The sequence below is a fragment of the Apodemus sylvaticus genome, chromosome 13, assembly GCF_947179515.1.
Source record: "Apodemus sylvaticus chromosome 13, mApoSyl1.1, whole genome shotgun sequence".
Classification (NCBI taxonomy): Eukaryota; Metazoa; Chordata; class Mammalia; order Rodentia; family Muridae; genus Apodemus; species Apodemus sylvaticus.
This window is the reverse complement of record NC_067484.1, coordinates 93,132,699-93,160,121: the sequence shown is the minus strand read 5'-3', so window position 1 is coordinate 93,160,121 and position 27,423 is coordinate 93,132,699. Positions and strand designations below refer to the sequence as shown.

Below are 27,423 nucleotides of genomic sequence, written 5' to 3'. Positions count from 1 at the left end.
CTATGGAGCACTCTAATATGTTTTTAACTTAGAAATGAAATCTGAAAAAAATGTATTTCCTAGTTAATAAAATATAATAAATCTGCTACAGTTTGGCATACAAAATATATTTCTGAAAAAACCAAAAATCTTAGCAATGTAGAATGATCTTCCATATTTCTTTCGTGTGGAGCTAAACAGAGGATGGCTGGACTCTTTTGCGTGACTCTGCACACAGGCTGTGGGGTGTCTTTGGCCACCACTGATAAAAACTGAGCTGCACACAGATTGGCATCTGGGAAGGGGGAGGAGCCGAGTGTCCGCACAGGTCCCAGTAGGCAGCCTTCTTTGCTAAGGAACCAAGGCTTGCAAGAGCCGCTTCCTTTTCTTACCTACTCTTCCCCCTCAGCTTTCCATTTCTCCCTGCCCACCCTTCCCCCCTTCGCTTTCTCCCCACTTCCTCTGTTGTGTAGCAGTTGCCATCCTGGAAGAAAGTCACTAAGACTCATGAACTTCTTTTTTTTCTTCCCCCCCCCCCCCCCAGGACAGGGTCTCTCTGTGTAGCCCTGGCTGTCCCGGAACTCACTCTGTAGACCTCAAACTTAGAAATCCACTTGCCTCTGCCTCCCAAGTGCAGGATTAAAGGCATGCACCACCACTTCCCAGCTGACTCATGAACTTCTAAAAGGAAGCTCGTTAAACTTGGGAAGTAAATGACACAGTCTCAGCAAGTCCCTGAAATTTACAAGACAAGCACCCCACCCCACCCCACCCCAGCCCAGCCCAGCCCAGCCCAGCCCACCAAGGCTATATAAACACCAGGACTACTGACAAAAGGGGCGCTCCAGAGCTGCCTGCAAGTCAAGTGAAGAGCCCCAGGACGCAGGCTCTCAGGAGTCTCCACCCCAGGCTGGCATGGGTTGTTGGTGGTACAGCTGCCTTGGAGCCTTCCCTGCCCCTGTGAGCCCTTCACCTGTGCTGCCACACCTACATTCAACACTCTGCTTCACAGGTCGGACTTTGGTGGCATCATTACTCTGATCTGTTGTCAGTTCCTTATCTGGGAGTGAGTACATATTTTTCTGGTCTCTTCAGGAATAGGGTCAAACACTCCTCTAGCCCCTCCCGCTCCTTCTCCCTATCCCCTTTTCTCCCCTCCTCTCCTCTCCTCTCCTCTCCTCTCCTCTCCTCTCCTCTCCTCTCCTCTCCTCTCCTCTCCTCTCCTCTCCCCTTCAATTCTCTCCTCTCCCTCTTCCTGTTTGTGTGTTTTTCTGTTTTGGTGAAAAGGTCAGGCTGGAGAGATGGCTCAGCGGTTAAGAGCACTTATTTCTCTTCCAAAGGTCCTGAGTTCAATTCCCAACAATCACATGGTGGCTCACAATCATCTATAATGAGATCTGACACCCTCTTCTGGTGTCTGAAGATAGCTACAGTGTACTCACATATAATAAATAAATATATCTTTAAAAAAATAGCAAAGCTTAAAAAGCGACTGGCTTAGCCACCGCTGTTTTTGGGAAGCTCCAACAACATGTGCTGTGCCCCTGCGTATAGCTCATACTGTCTGTACTGTGATTCCTTCCTTGCCCTATTCCTCCTCTGAATTCTCAGCTAGACGAAAGCAGAAACTGTAAATTATGTCCCCAGAGTAGAGCACGGTATCCAGTATCCAGTAGGTATTCAACAGAGACCTGTTAAATGACTGAGAGCCCAAAGACCTTTTCCAAAACCAGTATGGGGCTATGTTGTCTGCAATCCTAGGACTTAGAGGCTGAACACAGGAGGATCAGGTATTCAAGGGCACCCGGGATGCAGGAAACCACGGACATGGAGGATAACTACCATTATCATCATCATCACTACCACTATCATCAACAACAACAAAAACAAAAAACAAAACAAAAAATCTCTTTCAAGAGTTCTAGGTTGCTGCTCTAATTTCCTTGCTTCTAGGTCTGCTTCTCTTGGGTGTCTGGTGGGCAGATGGGGCTCCTGGCAGGGATTCCCAGGGCTTTCTGCAGTATGAGCCTCCATAACTAAGTTCAGTTCCTCTGGGGAAGCTGACCACTCAGCATTATGTCCCCTAGAAATCACTCATGCCCATTCCGGCTAGTCCTTTAAGGGGACAAAGTAGGTCATGAATTTCTTTTTCTGTTTCCATAACAAGGTGTTAACGGTGTTCCGCGTCTTAACCCAGTCCTGGATCGCTCTCTAGCAATGTTTGATTTCTCAAAGAGTTCTGTACAAGTCTAGAGATAAGATTGCAAAGAAAGGCAGTTGTGACTTCAGCTGGCTTGTCACCCAGCCAGGCCAGCTCACGGAAAATAAACTTAGCTATCAGGGGAAAGATAGGCAGAAATGTTAACAGCAGAGCTTTCTGAAATCAGTTCATTTCCCCAGGAATGGGGAAATAGTCCTTCTGTGTGCTAGGGACAATGGAGATGAGGGCCTTGGCCTAGCATATTAATCCTTCGGCCCTTCTTAATGGGTTTCGTGTGTGCTGTACGTGATGATGTGTGCATGTGTATGCACGTGGAGGTCAGAGGAGGGAGTTCCCCTTTATCCCTTTTTGCCTTACTCCCTCGAGGCCGAGCCTCTTCCTGAGACTGGAGCTTATGACTCTCAGCTAAGCTGGTAGCCAGCAGACTCCAGCAATCCTTCTGCCCCTCCCTCCCTCCGTGCTGGGGTTACAGGCAAAAGCAGCACATGCAAGATTGTCACGTGGGTTTTGAGTCCTAAACTCGGGTTCTGACTGTTGTGCAGCAAGCACTCTTAACAACTAAGTCGCCTCTCAGCCTCCATGGTCAGTTCCAATTGTAACCTTACAAACCTAGATTCACCTATGAAGAGAGTTTTGATGAGAGATTGCTGCATCTGGCGGGACTATGGGCACACCTGTCACAGACTTCTCTTTAACTGGATCAGCTGTGGTGGGGAGATCCATGCCACAGTGGGCGGTTGCATTCCCTGGGCTTGGAACCTGGACTGAGTGGAGAAAGGGATCCGAACCTGACACATGAACGCACACATTGTTCTGTGTTCTTGACCGTGGGTATGATGTCACTAGATGTTTTAAAGTCCTGCTATCTTGACTTCTGAGCTATGATGGACTGTAACCTGGAATTATGACCTTAAATGAACCCTTCCTTCCCTATATTGTTTTGTCAGGCTAATTCTTATTATAGCAACAGCAATCTGAATACAACTAACAGGCTTCTCTTTCACTTCCAGTCTGCACACAAGACAGCTTCAGCAGACATCAAGTAAGAGGGTGTACAATGACAAGCCTTTCTACTGTGACTGAAAACTCCCTGACTTCCAAATTTGGTTCAGCTCTAAGGATTTAATAATAAAAGCATGGACTGATGTTGTAGCAATGGCATGCGATCCTACCGACAACAACACATTTTCCTGATCAAGTCACTAAGCATACATTAGTAATTCTCAAGATATAAACACTCAGCTCATAGGGAAGGAGATATAGGCTTCCAGGATGCTGACATTTCTAGAGCACATACTTACTGCCTAATGACCACCTCCTCCCTACCAGGAAGTCACACCATTACAAGCTTCTGATCCCTTGCCTCCAGCTCCTGAGTACTGGCCTAAAACTATGAACTACCACTACTGGTTTATGTCCTACAGGGGAATCCTGCATGCTGGCATGCACTCTGATAACTAAACTACATCCCCACCCCCACTGTTCGCACATTTTATATGAGTAAATGGTTAGAGAACACATTGGATGATGTAGGGATTTTAGCACAGTTCCCCCGAGTCTAAATGCGTTGGCTAGGAATAACTCTTAACGGCAACCCAGCATCCCCTTACTGTGTGTAACTATGAAAATGCCTTGTGAGGAGGAGGCCTCTTTACACAGAGGCCCGTGTAGTTAAAGGACAGATTGAGTGAGTACCTTGTTTCTCAAGGCTGGATCTGCCCCTGCTTCCAGGAGCAGGGCAACTGTCTTAGCATTCCCACTGAGCACTGCTGCGTGGAGAGCCGATGTCCCGTTCTAAGAGAAAACGAGAGCGTGTGTCAAGAGTTGAGCTCACAGGCCTCAGCATGCTTGCCTGGCTGCAGTCACGCACCACAAGAGCAACACGGTTTCCCCTGTACTTGCTAAGGTCGCATGGGTACTACTTCAGACACACTGAAGGTAGCTCACACCGAACAAGCTGACAGCAGCTCGTTAGGGATGGGGGCTGATACCGAGCCCAGCAATTCTTTATTAGACGTCAGCAGGAACGGGGTCTGAAAATGTGCAGGACAGATGGAATGGTTCCAGCCTGGACATGATGCGTTTGTGGAGTCATTCCAGGGAAAAGGTTTGTCTGTCCTGATGTATCCTGAGGGCACAGCTCTGCTACACTGTTAACTGAGAAGAGACTTAGTGCCCTCTCTTTAACAAAGCAGGACTGTAAATGCTTCAAACCCACAGCAGGCTGCCCGTGGGTTAGGCCTAGGCCACTGCTTCTTTTCTCTTACATCCCAAAAGCAAAGAATATTTTGCACATTTTATCTTGCACACACCCAAATATAAAGTATCATCAACATGACCCATAAATTATAACTGTGGATGGCAGCCACATTCGTTTCTTGTCAGTTTCTCCAGATACCTTAAGATGGTAGAACTGGGGCCCTGCGGCAGGAACTGCAGGCTCTCGAAGCCCCCCCCCCCCACCTCCTCATGTGCCTGGGGACTCCTGGGGGCAGCTGTGGGCTGTGCTGTATCCAGAGCAGCACAGAGATACTCCCATCAAAACGACTCAAACTTAACAAAGCATTTCTAGTCTCCAGAAACACATCTTCTCAGGCTCTCCAGATGTTTGTGGCTAATTTTATACTTAAATTAACCAAGAAGAATGGGTCTTTCCTGAGGGTGATGAAGAAACTGGGTGTCCTTCTTTGATTACACAAAGCTTCCAAGCAATATCAATAGTGCACTTTCCTGTTTTTAGTGGCAATTGTACTGTTTATTTTCTTGGAAGACTAGATATGAGGAGATTGTTCTATTTACCACCTCCCCATTTCCACTTGCACCCACAGACACCCCCATCTAACCACAACCCAGTTCTCTCTCGGTCTCCAGTATTTCTCATCTAGTCTCTCTCTCTGTGTCATTCTGTCTGTCTTTCTGTCTCTCTGTCTCTCTCTCTGTCTGTCTGTCTCTCTCTCTCTCTCTGACAGAGTGGCATAACTTCTTAGGTCTTACCTTTAAAATCCCGAGAGTAGGTGAGAATTTGAGCAGTTCCTCAATGACATCGTTATACCCTTTGTTGGCCGCTTTCAGCAATGCCGTCGTTCCGTCCTGAAGCAGAGGGGACACGGGGACTACCATTAACATACATTTGTGCTGGCTGAGAACTAAACATCAGTTAATGAATCAGCGCATATCTCAATCTAGGGCAGGTTAGAGCACAGTGGGCAGTGATTCTGCATGAGGAAGCCATCTATAGTGGGTGACTACTGTTTGCTAAGTTAGACACACCTCCAGGCCCTGAGAACACTGTCAGGGACAGGGTGATTTCAGGACCATATTTAAGGCTATTGATCGATCCAAGAGGCCTTCTCCGCTGTTCATGGCTCAGTGGAGATTGCTTAGCTGTCTTTAATGATTTATTGTTTCGGCCTTAGAACTGTATGCAGTCTTGACTTCACCTGCCCTGTGTGTTTATTAGCCTGTGTATGGTGGTGGTAACCTTCTTGTTCTTCTTGTTCTTCTTCTTGTTCTTCTTCTTCTTGTTCTTGTTCTTCTTCTTGTTCTTCTTGTTCTTCTTGTTCTTCTTGTTCTTCTTCTTCCTCTTCCTCTTCCTCTTCCTCTTCCTCTTCCTCTTCCTCTTCTTCTTCTTCTTCTTCTTCTTCTTCTTCTTCTTCTTCTTCTTCTTCTTCTTCTTCTTCTTCTCCTCCTTCTTCTTCTTCCTCCTCTTCTTCTTCTTTTCTTGGTTTTTGGAGACAGGGTTTTTCTGTGTAGTCCTGCTATGTAGACCAGGCTGGCCTCCAACTCAGAATCCGCCTGCTTCTGCCTCCCAAGTGCTGGGATTAAAGGCATGCGCCACCACTGCCCGGTTTTAAAAAAATCCATCTTTAAGTGATTATATTTGGTTTAAAAAGAGACTTTCATGCTTGCTTTAACATATCAGTGGCGGTACTAGGAAGCTGGCTTCTGAGCTGTCTTCAGTCTCTGGAATGGGAAGGAGAAGAGTGAGATGGGGGAGTTTTCTTCTCTAATTTCAGAGGTGACAGGAAGACAACAGTAAAAGGAGGTGGTAGGTGGGCAGCAGGAACAGCGCCTTCAGATTTCTCTCTTCTGACTTAGGCGCTTGATAGGCAACTATGTGAAGGTGCAAGGACAGACGTCAGACACGATGAGTCATCAGCCTCATAACCTAGTGACCGGCGAATCTCCCCACGTCCCCTCCTCCAGGCCTGCAGCCTGGCACAAGCCAGCAGGACTAGGGGCAGGTGCTTGAGGCATGATGCATAGGGATTTGCAGCAGAGAGCAGCGGGATGCAGCCCTGGGCTCTGCCTGAACCCACTTCATAGATCCTGCATGTTCCTTTCAAGTAAGCCGCCGCCCTCTCCAGCTCCTCCGCCAATCGTGTCAGATGGAGAAGGGAGAAGTCAACCAAGCCTGCAAACTTTCTGCTCAGTTGGTCTTTGTTTTCCTGCTAAAGAGCAGAGTTAGAAGACCAGTCTGCAGGTGTGTGTGTGGGCGGGGACGGGGATGGGGAGGGGGCGGGGCGCTGCCTACTCACGTTGCGAGCGGCGTCGCGGTCAGCTCCCCGCAGCAGCATTACACGAACCACCTCGCTGTGGCCCATCTGGGAGGCGATCCACAGCGGCGCCGTTCCATCCTGTGGCCAGGGTAACAGGAGTTCTAGTCACTCATCCACTCACGCAGGCCCACCAGATCTCTGAGACGAAAAGATCCACTCTCCAGCTGATCTGCACACCCAATAGGGGCGGAGAAGGGGGGCACACAGAGAACTCGGGACCAAAGGCTGGCGTTTGTAGTGCCTGAGCGACTTCAAGCTGTTCCTGCCCAACGTGTCTTTTCCCGTTTCTCTTTAGAGGCAGAATCTCAAATATTTTAGATTGGATGCAAACTCAGTATATAGTGGAGGATGACCAGGATCCTCTCATCCCCTGCCTCTGCCTAGGGAGTTCTGGGATTACACTCATCCCAGCATACCATGTTATACGGAGCTATATTGAACCCAAGGCTTCATTCATGTAAGTGAGCACTCTGCTAACCGAGACACATCCCCATATGGTGGGTCCATAGGGAATCTCCAGGAACCAGAGAGGCCACACAGAATGAGGACGGAGTCCCCCTCCCCCATACCTGACCTGTAGCCTCATCTCTGAGAATGAGTTCTCTTTGGAAAGAAGAGCAGGAAGAGGGTGCAGGATCCAGAACTAGAAAACTGAAGTCATCAGGATATATTATCATGATTACCTCTCTACCCATGGGAATGAGGGCTAAAGAGCAAGATGATACAATGACAGACTCTAATAAGTCACATCTTGTGCTGTGGTGTGGGATTTTAAGCCAAGCATACCAGCTAATGTAGGGGCACAAGCACTGTAGATTGCCATTCTATCAAAAACGTTAGAGGGTGGACTTTTGAGCTGGGTAGTTTGAAAATGACAAATTGAAAGACCAGGGCGATCTGAGGTAAAAGGAATGTTGGTGTCTATGTCTCGGCAGAGGTGGGGAAGGAGGAGCTCAAACAAAGAGTAGAGGTAAAGGCACTGGGCCTGCTCCACGCTTCCTTTATTCCGCTCTCTGTCTCCTGGATCTAGTCTTGAGTGTGGATGTTACCATTAACAAGTTACACTTTGTATTAAAAGTACGAACTAAAAAAAAGGCTTATTATTTATAAAAGAACTTCCACAGTTTTCATCTGATTCTCCCAGTTGAGGATTTAAGTATTTGCCCATTTAACCAATCAACAATGAATTATGAAGCTCCCCTTCCATGTCTCAAGCGGGAAGATTAGAGGAAGAGAGAAGGTTGAGATTTCTGTACAATTGCACGTGGTACTGAATGAGCAGTGTGCTCACGGCCCAGGACAAGGTGTCCTCTTAACTGCCTTGGGGTTGCGCCAAAGTTCATAGACAGTCATAGCTCAGTTGGGTCTTGAAGGAAGACCGGGATTGTGTCAGATAGCAGGACAAACATGCATTTGCAGTGTCAAGACAGGTGTGGTGTGGCATGCAGACTGAGTGTCCCTTGACACATGGGTGTAGGCAGGATCCTGAGAGAGCAGAGAGGTCTGAGCTCCAGAGACCAACATGCTTGTTCCTGCCCGACCTGGGTTTATTTTGTTCTTGGTGGATGTCTCCAGCAGAGGGCAGCCAGGGAAGGCAGATGGGTTGCCTCGTGGGTGTGCTTGTCAAAGGCTGTTTATAATAAAATTGTCTGTGGAAAACTGCTGAGACCTTCACACCGAGAACAATTATTACCACTCACAATTAATGATAGTCGCGGCAATGCTCAGATCTATCACCTTAATTGGAAAGAGTAACAAACACTCAGTCAGCACTTGAGTGAGCTTGTGAGACTGTGCCTCTCAGTCTCAGTAACTTCTGTAAACATGTGACCTTACAGAGACATGCATGAAGCATTCGAAAAGGTAGTGAACACAAAGATCACAGGTGCTTAGAAGATGCTACTGGAGCTGAGTGCCGTTTACCACGAGCACCACAAACCCGAGACTCAGACTTCCGGGTCCTCAAGCTCTTCCTCTGGGTTTCATTTACCAAGTCTCCAGGAGACCCTGTACAGCAGCTGGATAGGGAGTATCCAGGTCCTCCTGTGGGGTCTTCTGTGTATTTCATTACTAAGGACCACTTCTCCAGATTTGACGCTGGAACCTGGAGAGCAGGTGTCAGATCACACTGTCAAGTCCAACTATTTACTGTCTAGGTGGCCAGAAGATTCCTCTCCTTGGCTGTCCTGGAGCTTGCTGTGTAAACCAAGCTGCCCTAAGCTCACAGAGCTCCGCTTGCTTCTGCCTTTTGAGTGCTGGGATTAAAGGCATGCACATCACACCCGGTGCCTTCCTTTTCATATTAAAAAACAATAGGATACAAGTCAATTTGTTTCTCTTTTCTGGGAATTTGGAGTGAAATGGAATGGGCAAAAATGATACTTAAATACTTGTGACTACTTCTAGACAAAAACGTTGTTTAAAAAATGTTTTAGGTGGAACAAATCACTGTGAAGTGAAAGGTACAGATCTCTCTCTCTCTCTCTCTCCCCCCTCCCTCTCTCTTTCCCTCTCCCTTTCTGTTCCCCTCCTCTCTCTGAGTGTGGGTATACTGTGAATATGGAGGTAGATGTCGGGTGCCTTTCTTGATGACTCTGTAGTTTTTGAGTCAGCATCTCAGCTGAGCTCATCTGCTTGTCTAGGCTGTTTGTCAGGTCAGTGAGTTCCAGAAATCTGCACCTCTGCCCTCAGCGTGGAGTCCCTTCAGCTGTGTGTGTCTGGGAGTCCATGTTCCTGTGGCATGCCCTTAATGACGGAACCGTTTCTCCTGCACTCCAAACCACTTAAAGAAGAAAATGAAAGAAGACTCAGAGGTAGTAGCTGACAGTTAGGACTGTGCCCACACCCAGGGAAAGAAGATTTAGACTCCGGCCATAGCTCAGGCAGAAGAGGACAGACAGATGATGGGCACATGGAGCCTGGAGGCCAAGGAAAGAGCAGGAAGTACGAGAGCCACGTGAGACCGTCAACACGATAAATGGCGATGTGTCGCCTGGACCTGCAGGTGTTCAGCACTGGCTGACAGTCACAGGACAAACACAAGCGCTAAACAGATAGCTAACAGGGTAACCTTTGCATTTCCTACCAAATCTGTTGCTATTTTGGGGCTACATCTAATACATTTTACAAGTAGAGGGGTATATACACCATTCATGGTAAAGACTAATCTATAATCTTATCTAGGCTTCCAATATCTGCTTAGAAAAAGACAGCAACCCGCTCAGTTCCCAAGGATTTGTTCACATACACGAGATGCTACATGTTCCCTGCGTCTGTGGCACTCCAGTTCTTAGGCCTGTTTTCAACTGTAGGTTTTAGGCCTCCGTAGTCTCTGGGACCAATTCTGCTATTGGAGGGGTGGCCGGTTCAAGAAACAAGTAACTACAGTAACAAGACAACTTTGCTACCAGTGTTAGTCCACTAACCCACAGCCATTGCAATAAAGATTTTACTGGGAATATTTTATATCATTTCCACAGCAATTCTGGAGGGATGTAACCATTACTATCTTGAGTTTACAGGTGGAAAACACCTGAGGTCCAGGGAAAGGAACCACGGTCATCGAAGATTAGGGTCATTGGAAATTAGAGTGTCTCACTCCCTAACCACGCATAGCCTTATGACTTTAGCTTCTGTCTGAAGACCTGAGCTGGCTCCACAGCCACTCACCATCTCCCTTCAAGTTTCCAATTGTGTGTCACTCAGGGGACCTTAATGCTGAGACCCCTTTATACAATTTCTCGTGTTCTGGTGACCCCCCACCAGAAATTATTTTCATTGCTACTTCATAGCTGTAATTTTGCTACTGTTATGAATTGTAATATAAACGTCCGTGTTTTCCAATGGTCTTATGTGTCGCCTGTGAAAGGGTCATTTGATTTCTCCCCAGAGGGGTTGTGACCCACAGGTTGAGAACCACTGCATTAGGAAATACACTCATTAGCTGGCCTTTCTGTCAAATGCTGTAGAAATACTGATAGGTGAAGGAGGAGGCCTCCCTCGGTAGAGGCAAGTGAAACCACACCAGCCCAGTGCTGGGACAACAAGGCCGGGCGTGGCGGCTCCAGAGATACTGCTTTAGTGATATGGCCAGCTGAACTGGGAGAAGCACGTCCAGTATGTGGGTGAAGAACAGTGGGATAGGCAGGCATCTTCAGCACAGATTTAAAATGTTTGGCTCCCGTGTGGAGGAAGAAACACAAGCGAGTTTCCTGAGTGACTGTGGACTTCCGTGATCCCTGCAACTCTTGACCTATCGAGTAGGAAGCAGCATCTCCGGCGGCACACTGGCCTGACTGTGAGCACACTTCCTCAGCACAAAGCACCAAAAAGGTCTGCTTAGTTCTCAGGAGGGAAAGTTACGAGGAGAAGCCACTCCTTCTACAGTGCTGACTCCCTGACATCACATCAAATGGCCTAGGAGGGCGATCTCAGCCACTTCATTAGCATCTTGTCACAGATGTTAATGGAAGGACTCTGCAGAATGGCATGTGTGTGTGTTATGTATTGTATATGTGGTGTGTGTGTGATATGAGTGTTGCGTAGTATGTGGCTGTGTGTTGCATAGTGTGTGGCTGTGTGTTGTGTAGTATTGTGTTGTGTCTTGTGTGTGGTATGTATTGTGTATGTTTGTGTAGTGTATGTAGTATGTATTGTGTATTATGTATGTGTGTGTTTTATGTGTTGTTTGTTGTGTGATGTGTGTGTGTGTGTGTGTGCAAAGATGGGTGCCTATAGAGGTCAGAATGGGAATGTGTGCAAGTGTGCACATATGTGGACAAGTATGATGACCTGAGTTTGGTCCTCAGCATCACATAAAAGCTGGGTGTGGTGGCAGTGCTTCTAACACCAGAGCTGGGGCAGGAAAGGAGGGCAATCGCTGTGACTCACTGACCAGATACTCTAGTTGAAAGTTCTAGGTTCCAGGGAGAGACTCTGTCTCAAAACAGAAAGTGTGTGGCTCCTAAGAAAGGACATCTGATTAACCTCTGGCTTCTGCACTCATTATAGCTGTGTACACACATACACACATACACACACTCACACACACACACTCACACACACACATCAAATTTATGTAAAATTATTAAGAATTGGAAAATCAGGAACACATCCTTGTCCTTACTTCATAAATTCAAGAATTTTCTGATAAAGATTAATGAGCTACTGGGGACTTCAGAACAAGACACCAGCTCTAGACACCCTGCCTGTAATGTTCTACCCTGTGTAAGCCATGAGAACTTTATTTTTTATTAGATATTTTCTTTATTTATGTTTCAAATATTATCCCCTTTACTCATTTCCCCTCCAAAATGATATCCCCTATCCCATCCCCCCTTCCCCTGCTCATCAGCCCACCCACCCCTGCTTCCCTGACCTGGCATCCCCTACACTGGGGAATCAAGTCTTCTCAGGACCAAAGGCCTCTCCTCTCACTGATGTCCAACAAGGCCATCATCTGCTACATGTGTGGCTGGAGCCATACCATATACAGTTACCAAACCCAGACACTACTGTAGATGCCAACAAGTGCTTGCTAACAGGAGCCTGTTATAGCTGTCTCCTGAGAGGCTCTGCCAATGCCTGACAAATACAGAGGTGGATGCTCTCAGCCAACCATTGGACTGAGCACAGGGTCCCCATTGGAGGAGCTAGAGAAAGGCCCCAAGGGAGATGAAGGGATTTGGAGTCCCATAGGAGGAACAACAATATGAACCAACCAGTACCCCAAGATTAATGAGAACTTTAAGTCACACTCTTATTTCTTCTTCTTCTTCTTCTTCTTCTTCTTCTTCTTCTTCTTCTTCTTCTTCTTCTTCTTCTTCTTCTTCTTCTTCTTCTTTTTCTTCTTCTTCTTCTTCTTCTTCTTCTTCTTCTTCTTCTTCTTCTTCTTCTTCTTCTTCTTCTTCTTCTTCTTCTTCTTCTTCTTCTTCTTCTTCTTCTTCTTCTTCTTCTTTTTGGTTTTTTGGATTTTTGAGACAGGGTTTCTCTGTATAGCCCTGACTGTCCTGGAACTCACTCTGTAGACCAGGTTGGCCTCAAACTCAGAAATCTGCCCGCCTCTGCCTCCCAGAGTGTTGGGATTACAGGCAAGTCACACTTTTCTTAAACCTCTGAATAACCTGTAACCAGGTCAGCCATGCTTGCATGACTTTTGTCATGTCTGTGGTATCTGTTTTCTTAGACTGAACTCAGCAGAAATTCTACCTTCAGAGATGGCAGAATATGGAGTGACTGACCTGGATAAGCGAGTCTCTAACCGGAGCCATAGGCCCCTGGCAGGTTCTGATGAGCACACCTCAGGGTGTGTGCTTGCAACAAAGAGGAAACTTCATTGCCCTCCGGCCTCAAGTAATTCCTGTTTTATAAAAGTTTCCCCGAATAACATTCTCTTCAGACCTGGACTCTCAAAGTTCCAAAGTACTTTGTTAGAAACAGCCTTTGGAAGGGCGTGTCCCTTGTTTTTTAGCCCCAGGGTGGGTCCTTGTCCTCATGGCCAGGTTACCCACTGGCCAGCCAGGTAACCTCACTCTTGAGGAATGCAAACAACTGCTGTGCTGTGGTTACCGCTGCCCTGCTGCCTTACTTAATAACTTCCTGGTTTCAATAACTACAGGTGACTCAGTTCACGTCCAAGTGCACAAACACCCATGCGGTCTTTGAAATACCAATTTGTATCAACTTGGGGATTGTTTTTAAGCAAACACAACTGTAGGAATGGGAATAATAGAATATGTTTTACAAACAGACTGGTTAAAGTGCCAAGGTATTTTTCAAAAGTATAATGAAAGAAACCTGGCAATCACAGTAGTCTCAATTTCAAACTCTACAGAGCTAAGCAGGTGTGGCAGTACATGCTTGCCATCCCAGCACATGAGTGTGAGGAAGGCCGGGGCAACCGAGTGAAGCCCTGTCTCACAGACGAAACCAATTCCCAACCACCAAACTACAGCCACTGGCAGCGCCTGTATAGAAGTCCTACTATATCCAGACTCCATTCTCCATTCCTTACACACTTAGGCTAATAAAGATCTGAGAAGCCTATGGGCAGGAGCACAGACCATCTTCAGGGTCCACATAACAAATATTATTTAAATACCTAGGTTTCCCATGACAGATCAGTTATAACAGAAACCTGCCTCGGGGGTATTAATGTTTAGGCAATCAGTTTGGCTTTTCCAAAAGACAACAACAACCACCTTCATAGCAACGTTTTCTTAACCTCAAACGCAATGAATTAATCAGAGCACAGGTGGTTCCTACAGAACAGTGAGCTGTGCTATCTTACGGTTATGATAAATAAAATACCAGCCCCCACTGCTGTATTCCTGAGCTTTAAGTGTCAGCTAATTGAATTGCCAGACATTAGCAGATGCCAGATATCAGATACTGGTAAATGAAGTCTCAATGGCAGTGTGCCTGTGGGCGGTGACGGCACAGAACCCACTCACGGTCTCCTGATTTCAAGGGCTCCTCTTGGGTTGTAGGGAAAGGTGCTCGACAGGAGCTATGTCTGTGTATCAGGAGAGAGCCGGTCTGTGCCTCTGTTTACCCACATCCAAGGTCAGCCAACACTCTTTATTTCAGCGCAGCCATAAATTATTTGAAGAAGAGGTGGCCGGGTATGTACTTGACCTCAGACACCAAACACTTACGTTTTTCAAAGTTCTGACTTGTGATATCAGCTTGAGTTCAGAGACACCCAGCTGACCTCAGATCACAGAGTAGGAGGCATTTTAGTCAAAGTTAACTTCTCTGTCCATGGTGATGGCTGCCCCAGACCTTTAGACCCCTGCCACTCCCGGCCTTCTGCTCCAAAGGACATTACCTGCCTTGGCTGGTTGACTTTTGCTCCTGAAGACAGCAGTAGGCGAATGACATCCAAGTAACCACCTTGGGCAGCCAGGAAGAGGGCAGTGGCTCCATCCTGAGGCAACAGAGGTTTAGATTCAGCTTTCACGTTTATTGTAGAAGAAAAGTAAAGGCTCACAACGTACGTTCCTCATTGGCATTCTCTTTTCTGTTTCTATTTTTTTGCCAAATAATAGCTATTAGGTAAACAAATTATACAAAAGTGTGTATGTGTGTGTGGGTGTGTGCCTGCATACACACACACACACACACACACACACAGGCCAGGGAACAACCTCCAGTGTTGATCCTCAGGAAGGTGTGTCTACTTTGTTTCTGTAGGGTCTCTCAGTGGCCTGGGGCTCACCAAGTAGATTAGCCTGCCTGGTCATAGATCCTGAGGGATCTGCCTGTCTCTGTGTCCCAGGGCCTGGGTTTGCATGCCTAAGCCGTCACACCCAGATTTTTATAACATTTTTTAAGATTTATTTTATTGTATGTGTACAACTGTTTTATCTGTACATATATATGCACATGACATGCACGCCTGGTACCTTCAGAGACCAGAAGCACAGGATCCCTAGAACTCGAGTTACAGGTGGTTATGAGACACCATGTGGATGCTTGGAACAGAACTTGAGTCCTTCGCTTGAAAGGTTTAAGAAGTTAAAAGCAGCACATGATTTTTTTTCACCAGCTCCCCCCCCCCTTTTTTTAAAGACAGGGTTTCTCTGTGTAGCCCTGGCTGTCCTGGAACTCACTCTGTAGACCAGGCTGGCCTTGAACACAGAAATCCACCTGCCTCTGCCTCCCAAGTGCTGGAATTAAAAGCGTGCGCCACCACCACCGCCCAGGGTGCAACACAACTGCTAAGCTATATCTTCATCTCTCTGGCAGGACGAAGGTTTTTTAAAATTAATTAATTAGTTAATTAATTAATTTTTTTAACGTGAGTTCTGAACATCAACTTCAGGTCTTCCCATCAGGAAGAGAGTATTTTAGTAACTGAGCCATCTCCCCAGACTCCACTCTCTGTGACTTTATGAATTGGGAGTTAGTACTGTATCCTTGGCGTCTTTCTTGCTCCGTTACGCATGTTCCCTCAACATGCAGCGTCTCTGTGTATCAAAGGGTTTGGTGGTTCGGTGGTGGAGAGCTAGTAGGGCATGAAAAAGGTGGTTTGAGAAAAACTGTCTTCCAAAGCCTCTTTCCTCGCTGCTCCCTTGCAGGCTCAGCGGATGGGACACACACCGATTGCAAAGGGAAATCCGCACCGAGCTCAACGCAAGAGCCCAGGCCTCGCAGAGCATTCTATGTTGGGGGCGGGGGCTTCTTTTCTCTTCTTTCTCAGAAACAATGCTTTTCTTATTTCAACAAGAGAACTCAGCAAATACAGGTTGTATTTGTCCATTTGTTCACTGCGGAGTAAGTGCGTGTATCGCAAACTCCATTGTTTCTACCACAGAGCAGACAAGCCAAACGCGCCCCTGCAGAGTTAACGCTTGGCTAGTCATGACGCGACCTCTTGTGCTGAGAATGCTAACTGAAACTCCAAACACTCTCTATGCAAGCCCAGCAGGTGTGCCACCTGGAGGGGGCTGAATTTCCACTGGGTGTCTGCTAAGCTATCAGACTACGCTGGGAGCAATCATTAAAACAAACCAGTCTGTACACACCTTTAGCCAAATGTTTGATTGTGGTTACATATTTTAGCTGCTTCTTAATGTATCAGCACAGAAAAGTTTCCCATACTCTTAGCTGTGGCTAACCCTATAGACTTTTCTGGGACAGACTACACATTGAGTTTGTCTCTGCGAATTACAACTTTCAGTTCCCCTATCCTATCCTATCCTATCCTATCCTATCCTATCCTATCCTATCCTATCCTATCCTATCCTATTCTATTTTATTTTCTGATACAGGGTCTCCACTCTGCTGCCCTGGTTGGCCTGGAACTCACTAGGTAGACTCACAGAGATCCGCCTGTCTCTGCTTCCTCTAGTACAGGGATCAAAAAGTGTACACCAAGTCAATTGTTTATTAATAAAAATATTTAGACCATTTTACTAAAAGTAAAAAGGAGTTTACAGTACATGACATTTTCTGAATTCACTGATTAATAGAGGGGGATTTACTGTGACTAGGGGCTCTGCTGAAGTTGATATTTCTGAGAGCATTCTGGAAAGATAATGTCTAGTGGGTGTAAACTTTATATCCACCCTTGATTCACATCACTAACTGTGGGTCATGCTGTGAAAATAAAAATTAACTTTCTGCCAGGTGGATTACACACCTGTAATACCAGCACTCTGGGAGGCTGACGCAGGCTGAGTTCAAGGCCAGCCTGGTCTACAGAGTAAGTTCCAGAACAGCCAGGGCTACACAGAGAAACCTTGTCTCGGAAAAAAAAATCCAAAAAACAAACAAACAAACAAAAAAATGAACTTTCTATTTCCAAAGTCTTTGGGCCCACACACCCACACATAATCTAGACCCTCAGCTATTCTTCACTTACACAGAACAACTAAGAGATAGCCAAAGCTTTAGACATAAATTTATTTTTCCTTCTTTTCTGTGTGTGTGGTCTATGTATGTGTTCATGTGTGTGCACATGTGTGGCTACAAGTGTACATGCACCGGGCAGTGGTGGTACACGCCTTTAATCCCAGTACTTGGAATTAAAGGCAGAGGCAGGCAGATTTCTGAGTTTGAGGCCAGCCTGGTCTACAGAGTGAGTTCCAGGACAGCCAGAGCTATACAGAAAAACCCTGTCTTGAAAAACCACCACCACCAACAACAACAACAAAACAAAAAACAAGTGTACATGCATGTGCACTCAAGTGTATAGGCTAGAGGTCAACAAGGAGGCTCGTCCTCAAGCGCTCTTTATCTTATTTTGGCAGATAGGGCCTCACTGAACCCACAACTCACTGCTAATTTGGCTAGATGGGCTGGCCAGCAAGTCCCAGAGTCCTCCTGCCCCTTCCCCTTCCCAGTGTTGGGATGACAAGGGCACACCACAGATCCCAGCTCTGTGTGTGGGAGCTGGGGATCCAAGCTCAGGTTCTCAGATTTGCACAAGCGTCTTACTTATCGGAGCCATCCCTCTGCCCTGCCCGTGCCTCTCAGCACACATATCAGGGTGTCCTCGGCAGTGACCACGGAGACTGGCTCTGCCGCTCGGAGGGCATGTCTGGGAACTGGTAGTTTTGGAAGGCTTCGCAGGTTTGTCTAATGGGCAGCCAGGTGGAGAGGCACTTCCTTAGAGCGTCATCAAGGATCTCGGCCAGATTACTGCAGGCTCAAAGCCTTACAAACTTTGAAGTGCCAGAGGGTAAGGCTAGTTACTAAGGACTTCAAAGAGGCCTGTGATTTGTCAAAGTTAACAAGGTAAGCTCTGGAAAGGACGTTCCAGTGGAACCTGGCACACCTACGCAGCCCATTAGGTGGCTGTGAAAACCTTGCCTTGGGCACAAGGGCTCACAGTGTACTTGAGGAATGGCCTAAAATATAGTTCCTGGATAATTGGAAGCAAGACTCTCTCCCTCCCTTCCCTGAGACGGTCAAGTTACCCCATCTTCCATATCTTGTTTTTCCTACAAGACCAGAATTATAATATTTGTTGCAAAGCCTATGGAACAGTACTTTTAATTTCAGTGACAATGAAAAGGGCCCTTGGGCCACGTACTAATAGCCAATTAGCTGCAAACACACTCACAGCGGCAGTGGCGCCCTTCCCAGCCCTACCTGTGAACACAGCCCCACGGTTTTCACCTCTCAGTTCTCTTCACTAGCTTGATTTCCCCTTGTTACCGTATCACTCCACACTTGGCTTGTCTTGGTGTGAGTGAGTGCGCATCAGAGGACGTGGGACAGTTTACTGGCATGTGTGGAATGTTTGCAGATGTATTAACAGATTTAAAAGGGAGAACAGAGGTGAGGAAATACATGGTTTCTACGGCAAGGAGAGCTCATCTGGTCAGCTGGTTTTCTGTTGATGTCTCCAACAAAAATTCCACTGTGCATGACTGGGGAGATGGCTCAGCGATGAGGAGCACTTACTGTCCTTCCTGAGAACCTGAGTTCAATTCCCAGCACCTACATCAGGTGGCTTACAACTGCCCGTAACCCCAGAGCGATCTGACTCCTCTGACCTGTGGGGCGCTTGCATTTACTTACACACCCCGTATACATAATTAAAATAATAAAAATACATCTTCAAAAAAAGATGTGCACTTTTTTTAGTGCACTAAAAAATACTTTAAGTTGTGGTTTCTGACACTGGAATTTAGATCAAATGTTGATAAGCTTGGGCCCTCTTGAAACACTCACATAAAGTTGGTCGTGGATGTTGGCTCCGTGTTTCAGCAAGGTCTCCACCACTGGCATATGCCCATATTGACTAGCAGCCAACAGGGCAGTGCCCCCATCCTGCAGATGGGAAGGACACAGGCATCAGATACGGCACTACTTGTATTTTATCAAGAACACTTTTCACATAGAACTGGGAGAGAATAGTCCCAGAGATAACAAACTCACTTTCCTTCTGCCTTTTGCCTTGCCTTTAAAGACTTACTTTATTTCTTGTTTGTATATGTGTGTCTTTGTCTCTCTGTGGGTGTGTGCCATGTGTATGCAGGGGTGCCCACAGAGGTCAGAAGAGAGTGTTGGAGTCCCACAGTTCCAGGAGACTCTGAGGCACCCAGCACGGGTACTGGACACTAACCTCTGGCCCTCTGAAGAGCAGCATGTGCTCTTAGATGGAGGCACGGCTTTCACCCTTTCTTTATGATCGTCTGGAGGACATGAGCAGGCTGTACGCTTGGATAACCTGCCAGGGATGTAATGCAGCCATCTCACCAGTTACCAGCACCACAAACCTGCCTATACGTATCAAAGGAGACGACATCCATTCACCTCTCAATATGGGAAGTGCACTTCCAGGTATGGTCAACTCTGTCTCAGACACACGGCTTTTGACCAGAGGCTCCTTTGGCAAACAGTGGTTTCTCCTTTGGAGCTATTTGGTTATAAGCCACTGAGTTTAGGATACGTACCTGTCTACAGCCATCGTTTTCACAGGACAAGATATGCCTCCATTAAAAGAGCAGGCAATGACATCTCCCTGTCTGGCTTAGGGTTTTCCTTTGAACGTGTGCCAGTTTGTCTAGGTCTCTTTTAACACATGGGCCCTAAGACTAAGCAGAGTGCTTTAAGTAATCATGCTCTGATGTGGAGTGGGGCATCCCTTTTTCCCTGTCAACCCCACTTTCATCTTTGCAGCTGAAATCAGAACAAGCACGCATGCCAAGCACACTGATGACTGACTCACTGAGCCATTAATGGCTTTCCCCAGGCACCACAGGTAAGGATCTTTCCCCCCTGGGATGTGTGTTTGTTTGGAGTTTGGCACTGTGAACTGTGATGTGCAGACTTAAGCTAATCATGAATGATTCAACAGCAAGGAACTTAACTTAAAATATCAATTATGAATATGATAGTGTGGTTTCTAATTTGGGCTTAGGGATTTTTGTTTGTTTGATTTTTTTTTTATTCAAAGCAAGTTCTACCTTCAGAGAGTCTAGTTCAGAAGGTTTTGATGAGGTCTGGAAAACAAGCCTTTAAGTAGCTGAGAGGATGTGACAGGCAAGCAGCAGGTAGCTCGACCTGTAATCTCTACAGCAGAGCTCTGTGCTCAAAGTCAAAGTGGCACCTCGCTATGGTAGGAGCTCGAGAAGGCACACTGAGGGAGGGAAGGATGGAGGGAGGGATGGGGGGGAAAGACAATGTGGTAAGGAAGAAGGCTGAGCCAGCCTAGAAGGGTGGGGAATGGAGGAGAGGCTGAGGCTGGAGGCAAGACGAGGACATCCAGACACAGCTCAACAGTGGCATTGACTATTGCTCTTGAGGCTCTGCCCATCAACTTTCTGCTCTCTTTGCCTGATGAGGTCAGAGAGGAGTAAACTATACTGGCCATGACAGAAGGACCAATCTCTTTTCCTAAAACACTTTCTGGCTACACATTTCATACACTTAATAACAAGAAGGTGATTACTAAAACCAAGTCAGTTTTGATGGCGGATTCACATTAAAACCCACGACCTCCCGACAGTCCCTTCTTCCCACGGAAAGCTCTTAAGACCCCTGCAGTTGACCTCCTGGAGTCACACAGACTCACCCTGGGCTCTGTGTTCTGTGGATGACTCCTGCATGAAGGCTTTGATCCAGTTGTAACTTAAGCAAGAAGATGACGGGAGAAACCATGTGGTCATGTGTGATCATTCTGATTCAGTTCTAAGGTGCTGTGATTTAGGTTCAGTGCACTTGGTACTTTAGTTGCAATGCACATAGTAAGTGTGTGCATGTGTGTGTGTGTGTGTGGTGTACATGTGCATGTGCTTGTGTGGATATACACAGTTTGTACACGAATTCATCCATGTGGAGGCCAGAGGTCCACACCAGAATATCGTCCTCAATTGTTGTCTCACCTCAGTTTTTGAGACAGGGTCTGTTACTGAACCTGGAGCCTATCATCATTAACTTGGAGCCCTGTTATTTCAGATTATAATGAAAAAGACATAATTAGGATAACTATGTGTTTTGTATCATATTATATTATGCTTTGCTATTCTATACTATGTTATATCCACACACACAAAATTACTAACGGGTTTTAGAAAAGACAGAATTCTCTATAACATCTGGACTGTTTGATAGCATTCCATTAGGAGAAGGATCCAGTGAGAACTCCCTTGTTATCTACTTATTATATACAATCAATTAAGAAAATCTAAGATTTTTCAACATGGGCTAAAGTTCAGGGAATAAAATTCAGCAATTAATATTACAAGTAGACTTAAAATGAGCTGAAAGTAGCAAGAATCTTACATCAGCTCAAAAATTCCTGCTATAAAACGTGAAAAAAACCATGTGAACACAACATTTCTCGCTTTTTGCATCATGCTTTCTTATCTGAATATGAAAAGTGAAAATGAAAACCCCTTTAAGAACGAACTGTAGCCCTGCCCAGAGCTGCTCGACTCAGACCTACAGTCTGACTCCGCGCAGGAGCTCAGGCCACCCGCCAGATGCCGTCTCAGAGCACCCTAGGCTCCCTAGGACCAGATCACCCCTCTAGAAACTGTATTGGAATGAATACAGACATAGAGTAGAACACAGAAATGGGGACTGTTAGAGGGACACCTGGTTATAAAGCCTGGCGTCCCTGGACAGAACATGAATGATGCAAGGGAGAGAAACTTCAGTCATCCCCCTTGAAACTCTCCCAATGCAAAACCTGGAATTCCAAAGACTGACTAATCATGAACCATGACAAGCAACCTTAGGGCACCCACTTCCTTAGGCTTTGGAATCTTCCAAAGAAGATTGGAGAAGCTCATGTCTGTGTTACAGATAAGGCGAAAATGCAGCATGATTGCCAGAAGTCTCCAAGGGGGCGTGAACTCAAGACCTGGAAGGTCTCCAGTGAGGTGTGAACTCAAGAACTGGAAGGTCTCCAGTGAAGTGTGAACCCAAGACCTGGAATGTCTCCAGTGATGTGTGAACTCAAGACCTGGAAGGTCTCCAGTGATGTGTGAACTCAAGACCTGGAAGGTCTCCAGTGAGGTGTGAACTCAAGACCTGGAAGGTCTCCAGTGAGGTATGAACTCAAGACTAGAAAGGTCTCCAGTGAGGTGTGAACTCAAGACCTGGAAGGTCTCCAGTGAGGTGTGAACTCAAGACCTGGAAGGTCTCCTGTGAGCTGTGAACTCAAGACCTGGAAGGTCTCCAGTGAGGTGTAAACTCAAGACTTGGAAGGTCTCCAGTGAGGTATGAACTCAAGACCTGGAAGGTCTCCAGTGAGGTGTAAACTCAAGACCTGGAAGGTCTCCAGTGAGGTGTGAACCCAAGACCTGGAAGGTCTCCTGTGAGCTGTGAACTCAAGACCTGGAAGGTCTCCAGTGAGGTGTGAACTCAAGATCTGGAATGTCTCCAGTGAGGTGTGAACCCAAGACCTGGAAGGTCTCCAGTGAGCTGTGAACCCAAGACCTGGAAGGTCTCCTGTGAGCTGTGAACTCAAGACCTGGAAGGTCTCCTGTGAGCTGTGAACTCAAGACCTGGAATGTCTCCAGTGAGGTGTGAACTCAAGACCTGGAAGGTCTCCAGTGAGGTGTGAACTCAAGACCTGGAATGTCTCCAGTGAGGTGTGAACTCAAGACCTGGAAGGTGTCCTGTGAGCTGTGAACTCAAGACCAGGAAGGTCTCCAGTGAGGTGTGAACTCAAGAACTGGAAGGTCTCCAGTGAGGTGTGAACCCAAGACCTGGAATGTCTCCAGTGAGGTGTGAACTCAAGACCTGGAAGGTCTCTAGTGAGGTGTGAACTCAAGACCTGGAAGGTCTCTAGTGAGGTGTGAACTCAAGACCTGGAAGGTCTCCAGTGAGGTGTGAACTCAAGACCTGGAAGGTCTCCAGTGAGGTGTGAACTCAAGACCTGGAAGGTCTCCAGTGAGGTGTGAACTCAAGACCTGGAAGGTCTCCAGTGAGCTGTGAACTCAAGACCTGGAAGGTCTCCAGTGAGGTGTAAACTCAAGACCTGGAAGGTCTCCAGTGAGGTATGAACTCAAGACCTGGAAGGTCTCCTGTGAGGTGTGAACTCAAGACTGAGATTCTCTTACTTTGGTCCGACATTCAGTGGATGCTCCAAATCCAAAGAGAAATCTCACAACATCATTGTGGCCTTGCTGAGCAGCGAAGAACAGGGCAGTTGTACCTGACTGAGAGAGAGAAAGGGGGTTGCTTTAAGGAGACATTTAGCAAAATCAATTTTCTTTTTTTTATTGAATATATTCTTCATTTACATTTCAAATGTTATACCCTTTCCCAGTATCCCCATTCCCAGAAAACCCCCAACTGATCCTTACCTCCTCTAAGAACATGCCCCTCCACCCAACCCACTCCCACCCACCCCTTGGTTTCCCCATGCTGGGGCATCTATCCAGCCTTCATAGGGCCGAGAACCTCTCTCCCCACTGATGCCTGACAAGACATTCCTCTGCCACACTTTTGGCTGAAACCATGTGTACCACTTGGTTGATGGCTTAGTCCCTGGGAGCCCTGGGGTGTCTGGTTGGCTGATGCAAAATTAATTTTCAAATAAAACAGACACTTCCTAGCTCCAATAAGGTCACATTTGATTTGCTGTAATTTTCTTTTTAAAACTTTTATTTTTGCATGTGTTGTGTTTTCTCTGCACACATGTGGTGCATTTCTCATGGAAGCCAGAAGAGTACACAGGATCCTCTTGGAGTTACAGACCGTCATGGGCTGCCATATGGGCGCTGGGAACTGAACCTGGGTCCTCTGGGAGAGCAGCCAGTGCCCTTTCCACCGAGCTACATCTCCAGACCCCATTGCTATCTCTTGATAAGAGAAATAACACGAAAGGAGACTTTGTTCTTGTGTTAGAGTGGGTGATTTTCCCCCAAAAGGATCAGACCACATCCCAATTCCAGGACATGCTATTTCTTTACATGATGAAGACAAGGTTAACAACCTGGAGAAGAGGAACTCATTCTGGCTTACCTGGACAATGGTAAGTGTCCTTTTAAGTGAAACAACAACAACAAAAACCTAAACTCTTTGTTCAGCTCTGTGAATTGTGTTGGGTGGTACAGGCCTATAATCCCAGCAGTCAGGAGGCTGAGACAGCAGGAGTGAAAGTTGGAGTCCAGCCTTGGCTACAATAGTATATGCACCCTATCTCAAAAACTCAAACCAAGCAAAACCAAACCAAACCAAAACAAAAACCACAGTGGAAATGTCCTCCTGCGGATAAATGGAGGAGTAATGAGGCATTGTCTGCAATGGCAGATTATTTAGCTTATTTAGCTTTAAAAGGAAGGAAAGTAAGACAGATACCACAGAGGTATAGCATATGAATGGATGGAACGTAATGATTTGCTACATGAAAGGAACCTGAGATGGAGAGATGGCTCAGTGGTTAAGAGCACTGACTGCTCTTCCAGAGGTCCTGAGTTCAATTCCCAGCAACTACATGGTGGCTCACAACCATCTGTAATGGGATCCAATGCCCTCTTCTGGTGTGTCTGAAGACAGTGACATTGTACTCATATATATAAAATAAATTAATTAAAAAAAGAAAGAAGTTTATTCCATAAAGACAAACACTGTTAGATTCTACAGTGGTGTCTGAAGAACTCAAACTCATGGTAACAGACAGTAGGGAGATGGTTGCTAGCAGCTGAGAGGAAGGAAGAGAGAGTTATTGTATAGTGGGGCAGGGAAGAGTTACAGAGCAAGATGGCCGCCGCAGTGGTCACACAGCGCTGTCATTGAATGCATGTCACCCTAACTACATATTTTAAAGTGGTTAAGATGAAAATGGTCAAAACAGTAAGCTTCATGTATATTTACTACAGTAAAATAATTAGAAGAAGACTGAAGAAGAGGAACATTTGACAAGAGAGGCAAAGAGACCACAGACACAGTAATGGAGAGCTGTAATCACAGCCGTGGAATGGGGTAGCACCAGCTCTCAAGGCAGGAGAATGACAGCCACCCGGTGGGCTCAGCAGGCATATCCACCTGGGTCTCTACTGTGTCTGCTGTTCAGAACCGTTGGCTTCCAGCTGGTCATTCTAGCAAGTGCTATGTATCTAGGAAAACAAGTTTGGGTGTGTTCAGAGGAACCGTTCTGACGCTGTGAATGGATTAACAGTGGGACACAACATGGTGTTTCAAAGATTCCTGATGCAGGCAATATTTCGGTTCAGTATTCGCATTACCTGAGGCTGGCATGGGCTTGGAAAACTAGAGGGACTGCTGGAAACTTCTGTAACACCATCAAGGGAGACACAGTCTATGTCTGGACTGAATGTGAAATCCCCAAGGGCTATTGTTCTCAGGTCACAAAGACTTCCATCTGTGGGCTTAGTTGACCCACGAAATGAATGAATAAATATAAAACCTCAAAGGCACACATTCGCTGGAACCCACTGCTTCTCTTCCTCTGCTTTTCTCAGGAAGGTTTTTGCACACTGTGTGCCTCCCTTTGGGATCAGAGTTTTGATTAAGAAGATCTGGACTGCATTGTTTTATTAGAGAAAATCTGCTTTTCATGTTAAAGTTACAATGAACAAGGGCTGTAGAGAGAGGAAAAGGTGAGGGTAATTTAGAAATCTTCTTCTAAGAGGGGAATTTTATTTCATCCGCTGATGCAAAAACAAAAACAAAACAAAACCAAAGCCGGTCTGAAACAATGACCGGTGTTATGGAGACTGGCGTAAAGACTCTGTGTGAAGACCGATTGATTTTACGGCGGTCTTCACTGAAGACCGATTGATTTTACGGCAGTCTTCACACGGCTGCTCTCAGTAGTCCAGCCCCAGTAAGGCTGAGTGCTGCAGCCCGTGGGTGGTTCTGTCACGATCTGCAGACAAGACCTCTGAGGCTTAGAGGTAGATTACTGGAGATAAGGCAGATTGTTGGATCGGGCCAGATGAAACAAGACCAAGAGTACACTCTGGTTGGGAGCTGTCCTAGGACACCCGTCTCATACCTGGGTCTGTGTTAACCCAGGTTAGAGTGCACATGTCTCCACAAAGCTTTGTTTGACCAGGTTTTATGTCAACTTGGAAACGTATGGTCTCCTCAGACCTGACTTCCTAGGTGTGTTAGAATGCCCCAGCCATTGCTGCTTCTTGTACCCAGACAGGACTCTGGAGTGACCACGCCCACAGGTCGCACTGAGATGAGTGATCATAGGCTCACATTTTACTTCAATGTTCTCCCTCATGACTCTTTTGGAGAACTTACTTAATACATGGCCAGGTGGAAAACAGCTTTGTAAATGTGGTGGGTTTGCTGTTGTTGTTGTTGTTTGGTTTGGTTTTTTTGTTAGGATACAAATAGGTTTAATGTCTATGACTTGAACTTTTTTTTTATTTAGATACATTCTTTATTTAAAATTCAAATGTTGTCCCCTTTCCTGATTCCCCTCCACCCGAAAATCCCCTAACCCATCCCCGTCCCCCCTGCTCACCAATCCACCACTCCTGCTTCCCTGTCCTGGCATTCTCCTATACTGAAGCATTGAGCCTTCTCAGGTCCAAGGGCTTCTCCATGATGTCTAACAAGGCCGTGGTAAATGTGGTTTCATTTACAGTCTGCTCATTTAAGCTTCATGATGAATAGGTTGCAGAGAAAAAAAAAACACAAGGACATCTGGGAAATTCCTATAAATTCCATGGCATCTCGTCGCACATGGGGAAGTGCTCATTCATGCCTGAGACAAAAATGTATGACTGTTTGGCATGGGCCAGATCAGTTTGAATATGTCTTCCAAAGAGTCAGTGCTAGGAGCTGAAGGTCTGGTGTGAGGGTACTGAGGCTTGGATACTTTAAGACACATGCCACAGAGCAAGGTCACTGGCTACAGTTATGAAGGTATTAATGCTGATGTCTTAGAGCATGCTAGTTCTCACAGTCGAGGGCTGTTAAAGGTAAGAGTGTGTTGTGCCTTGTCTCTTCTGCATATGGCTGTTTTTCTCTCCCTTCTTCATCATGTTGTGAGGCAGCTAAGGAAGCCCTCAGAAGCCAAACAGATGCATCTTCTCAATGTTAGATGCTCAGTCCCTAAAACTGTAAGTTAAATAAGCCTCTAGTTAAAAAAAAATACCCAGCATTATTTTGTTATAGTAGCACAAACAGATGAATACAGTTGACAGTGGTACATTCCCAGAGCTTATTTTAGGCTATAAAAGAACAAACAAACAAACCCCGAAGTGGGTTCTG

The 27,423-nt window shown here is 46.3% G+C and overlaps 1 protein-coding gene across 1 annotated transcript in view; it reads right to left on the bottom strand.

Annotated features, from left to right (window-relative positions):
* Nucleotides 1–27,423, bottom strand: part of Ankrd29 (ankyrin repeat domain 29) — a 58,109-nt gene that overhangs the window by 5,507 nt on the left and 25,179 nt on the right. Inside the window, exons 4-9 of the mRNA XM_052155808.1 lie at nucleotides 23,286–23,384; nucleotides 18,943–19,041; nucleotides 14,588–14,686; nucleotides 6,739–6,837; nucleotides 5,195–5,290; nucleotides 3,896–3,994 (exon numbers count right to left, since the gene is read on the bottom strand). Coding sequence (XP_052011768.1) covers nucleotides 3,896–3,994; nucleotides 5,195–5,290; nucleotides 6,739–6,837; nucleotides 14,588–14,686; nucleotides 18,943–19,041; nucleotides 23,286–23,384 — 591 coding nt within the window. The remainder of the gene's footprint in view (nucleotides 1–3,895; nucleotides 3,995–5,194; nucleotides 5,291–6,738; nucleotides 6,838–14,587; nucleotides 14,687–18,942; nucleotides 19,042–23,285; nucleotides 23,385–27,423) is intronic.